This window comes from Herpailurus yagouaroundi, unplaced genomic scaffold (genome assembly GCF_014898765.1).
Source record: "Herpailurus yagouaroundi ecotype Mexico unplaced genomic scaffold, PumYag 187, whole genome shotgun sequence".
In the NCBI taxonomy this organism is placed as follows: domain Eukaryota; kingdom Metazoa; phylum Chordata; class Mammalia; order Carnivora; family Felidae; genus Herpailurus; species Herpailurus yagouaroundi.
In genome coordinates, this window is record NW_024412418.1 from 3089908 (window position 1) to 3094370 (window position 4463).

A 4463-nucleotide genomic window follows, 5' to 3' on the forward strand; every position below is an offset into this window, starting at 1 on the left:
AAGTCGGACACTTAACCTACTGAGCCACCCAGGCGCCCCAAAGAGATCTTTTTAAAATTCAGACAGGACTTGGGGCGCCTGGATGGCTCAGTCGGTTGGGCATCTGACTTTGGCTCAGGTCATGATCTCACCATTTGTGGGTTCGAGCCCCGCGTCGGGCTCTGTGCTGACAGCTCGGAGCCTGGAGCCTGCTTCCGATTCTGCGTCTCCCTCTCTCTCTGCCTTTCCCCTGCTCATGCTCTGTCTCTCTCTGTCGCAAAAATAAATAAAAACATTTTTAAAAAATTCAGACAGGACCATTTCAAGCCTTGCTCTTGCGTTAAAGTCCAGAAGTCCCCAAGCGAGCCTGCGAGGCTCTCCGTGACCCAGTTGCTCCTGAATTCTCCAGCTGCGTGTCACACTCAGCCCCTGTCCTTATGCTGCAGCCACTCTGGCTTCCCTCAGCTCCTCAGCCCATGACTATGACAGGCTTCCCACTAAGCCTCAGCATCAATGTCAGTTCCTCAGGGAAGCCTTTGCTGACCACACCAAACTAGGTCAGAACCCGACTGTACAGTATAACAATATCCTGTGTTGCTTTTTTTCCACTTTCCAAAACCATACGAAAAGCTAAATTAACTGTAATGGTTTCCATATGTCTATGCGACAAGTTCTAATCCCCATGAAGGATAGACCACGTCTATCTTATTCATTTCTGTATTCCTGAACCTAGTATTATGGCTGATACATAGTAGTCCGTAAATATTTGCTGCATTGATGAGTACGATTGTGGAATCTCCATGGAGACATTTGCCAGATAATGTTTCTAGCCAAAGGAGATCATTAAAAAGTGGCAGTCAGATTCATGGTTATCTGCCTTCTGACAATAAAGTAAAAGTCCTACCAATGATGGAGGCACATAGTGGTTTTCATTAATGGAAACTAGAAACTAGCTTGAGATGTTCTTTGAACAATCCTTCAGAAACAAAATGGAGTTTCTGACCTTTGGTGATCAAGAAGTATTTCAGAAGTTATATGTGGGGCTCAGTTCAGCTCCACATCAGATCAAATTACTTCCAATAATTAATGCAAACATTACATCTTTTATTCTACATACTTTTATTCTACAGTATCTCTGTTGTCTGTGCTATTTTGGGAAGTGGGCGAACATATTCTAGGTGGACATTTCCCTGTTTACATCTCCTTTCCCCTCTATTTTTCCTTCCTCTCTTTAACTGCTTGTATTTTTTATGACAAACACCTAAATTGGATATGATTGAATGTTGGGACAAGGTTTCTTTGGTCAAGGCTGATTTCCACCCCGCTACCCACAAGCAAAGAATGTAACTACCCTCACCATGCAAACAAGAAGCCATGGTTTTATAATTATTCAAGTGCAAAAGTTAGCTTGGCAGCTTGAATTTTTTGACCTCAAGTAGCTGAGAAAACACTCAGCAATACCCAGGACAGGTGAGAAAGTCAATTTTCAATTTTATAGCATGTTATTATTTATAAAGCCCTTTGGCATTCCGTCTCTCTTCATCCTGGCTTTAATCATAGCAAGGCAGGAATTTTTACTGATGTGAAAACTGGGGCAGAGAATTTCTGACTGAAGGTCATAGAGCTAATAAAGAAATTGCTGATACCCAAAGCTACATATTTTTTTTTGCCTCAATATGTCTTTGTCATTGTGAAATCTAGTTCATGTGTTAAAGAGAGAAGCCCAAAGGATGATTTGCAGGAGCTTCTGAATTCATGGAGCTCAAGTCTTACTGTACTTGGGAAACCTTTATCGTGTTGAGAGTTTTCTTCAGAGCCTCCTTCACTTCCTTGTTTCTCAAGCTGTAGATCATTGGGTTCAGCATAGGGATGACCACCGTGTAAAATACTGACACAATCTTATCCTCCCCAAGCGATGTGCCCATGTTACCTTTCAGGTATATGAATATGAGCGTCCCAAAGAAAAGAGCCACTGCAGTCATGTGAGAAACACAGGTGGAGAAAGTCTTGGCTTTGCCACCTGCTGTACGAATCTTCAGAATAGCATGAATGATAAAAAAGTAGGATATAAGAATCACTGAAATGCTGGTCGTAATGACCAAGAAAGCTAGGAGGTAGATGACCCGTTCCCGGGGCTTGGTCTCACTACAGGCAAGCTTCAGCAGGGGTGGGAGGTCACAAAAAAAGAAGTCCACGTGGTTGGACTTACAGAAGGAGATCGAAAAGGTACACCCAGTGCGGATCACAGCGTTGACCATGGCACCAGCATATGCCCCAGCCACCAGCCCTAGGCAGGTCTGTGGTGTCATGGCAGTGGCGTAGAAGAGGGGGTTACACACAGCCATATAGCGGTCATAGGCCATCACAGCCAAAAGGAAACATTCGGTGCTGGCACAGAGTGTAAAGAAGAAGAACTGGGTGGCACAGCGTTCGTAAGTGATGGCCATCTTACGTGTACCCAAGGTCTCAAGCAACTGAGGGACAATGACAGAAGAGTAGCAAATGTCCAGGAAGGAAAGGTGGCGGAGGAAGAAGTACATGGGAGTTTGGAGATGAAGGTCTCTCTGAATCAACACTATCATGCCCAGGTTGCCGCCCACGGTGACGAAATATAGGACCAGAAACACAAAGAAGAGACTCATTTGCAGCCCTGCCGACAGCTGGAATGCCATTAGAATGAATTCTGTCACCACAGTGTCATTCTCTGCCATGAATCCCAGGTCATCCACTGAAATAAAAAAATAAAATCTCATTAAAGACAAACTAAGGTGATCGATTTGATCACTCTCAGCAATGGTCATGATTTTTTAGGTTTGTAAAGCACTTTACATTTTTTGCAAACTTTACTTCATTTGATATTTTGGAAATCCTTCGAAGCATATATTGTGCTTCCCACTTTTGAGAGAAGAATATGAGGGCCAAAGAGGTGAAGTGACCAGTTCATTATTTCACAGCAGACAGGCAAAGCTGGAGCTAGAACGCAGTTCCTTAGACCTTTCCAAACTTCTGACAGGTTCCAAATTGGAAACCCTCATCAGCTTCACAACAGAGCTAGAAAGCACCACTTTGTTGGAGAAATCCTAGTGGTATAGTACTAAGTACATGGGCTTTGAAATCAGACCTAGGTTCAAATCCCTTGAGACCTTGGGCAAGTTCATGCATGTATCTGAATATCAGTCTCCTTGTTGGTGTCATAGGCATTTCAATGCCAAGGTTACTGTCGTGAAGAACATAACTGATGTACCGTTCCTAGCACATGGTCTGACTCACACGCTTAGAAGTATTTTTTCCAAACTCTACAATATCAGAGTAATACCCTCCTAGGTTCGTGGACATTTTGGCATCTTCTCATCTCCCAGTCCACAGCCCCCTGGAGTCTCAGTATCAACCATATCTCTTTTTGTGGTTGTTTTTGAGGTGCACATGAACACAACAGAACGGAATGCAAGAAGCGAGCCTTGAAGAACAAGGTTTGTTAGAACCTCTGCCACCTGTTGCCCACCAAGTCGCTTTGTCCTCTCTGTTCCTGCCAAGCAGCATGGCCTGGTTTCCAAATTCTCCTCTTATTCCAAAGGACCTGTCCCATTTTTTTAAATGCCAGATCATTATCAATCAATGAGATGCTTCAATCGAGCCATTCCAGAATTAGCCTGCCCAGCTCATTAAGGGACAAAGGCATCACACTGGGTTTAGAATTCTAATACAGTTAGAGTTCTTGCCAAGTATTGGACAATCTTGTCTCTGTACCTTTGGATGCAGATGATCTGGGGTAATGGGAATACTGAATGCAGACTTCAAAGGTAGTTATTTTTGTCTTCCTTCCATCCTTGAAATAAAAACTGAATTTGAGAGAGATCTCATAGGATTTCAGATAAATAAGAAAATGAAACTTTGATCAATGTTTGACAAAAGCTGATCTATGGATGAAATAAAGGTCAGCATCTGGTGTTTTTCCCCTGCTGAATTCCTGACAATGTGACTATTTAGGAGGGTTTTTTTTCCCCTTACAGCCCAATCTAATCTTGACCTTCAGCCAAAACAATGATTTGCTGTGTTCTAAAAGTAATTCACCCAACTCATCTTGACCAAAGGGGAAAACAGAGAGACAGACTATACTCATTTATTTATTCCATGAGAATCTACTGAGAACTGAGAATGGCAAGCATTCTTCTGGTTCCTCAGAACAACACAGACAAAGATCTTTGCCCTTCTAGAGCATTCTAGCAGAGAGCCAGTCATATGCAATATATTTTTTTTTATTTTTTTTTTAACGTTTTATTTATTTTTGAGACAGAGAGAGACACAGCATGAATGGGGGAGGGGCAGAGAGAGAGGGAGACACAGAATCGGAAACAGGCTCCAGGCTCCGAGCCATCAGCCCAGAGCCCCACGCGGGGCTCGAACTTACGGACCGCGAGATCGTGACCTGGCTGAAGTCGGACGCTTAACCGACTGCGCCACCCAGGCGCCCCTGCAATATATTT

The 4463-nt window shown here is 43.4% G+C and overlaps 1 protein-coding gene across 1 annotated transcript; it reads right to left on the reverse strand.

The window, feature by feature from the left end:
* Positions 1-1748: 1748 nt before the first annotated feature.
* On the reverse strand, positions 1749-2690 carry LOC121043925 (olfactory receptor 9I1-like). Its single transcript, XM_040495903.1, has one exon. It carries the CDS (start codon positions 2688-2690, stop codon positions 1749-1751), a length of 942 nt encoding a protein of 313 aa, XP_040351837.1.
* Between the last annotated feature and the right edge of the window lie 1773 nt (positions 2691-4463).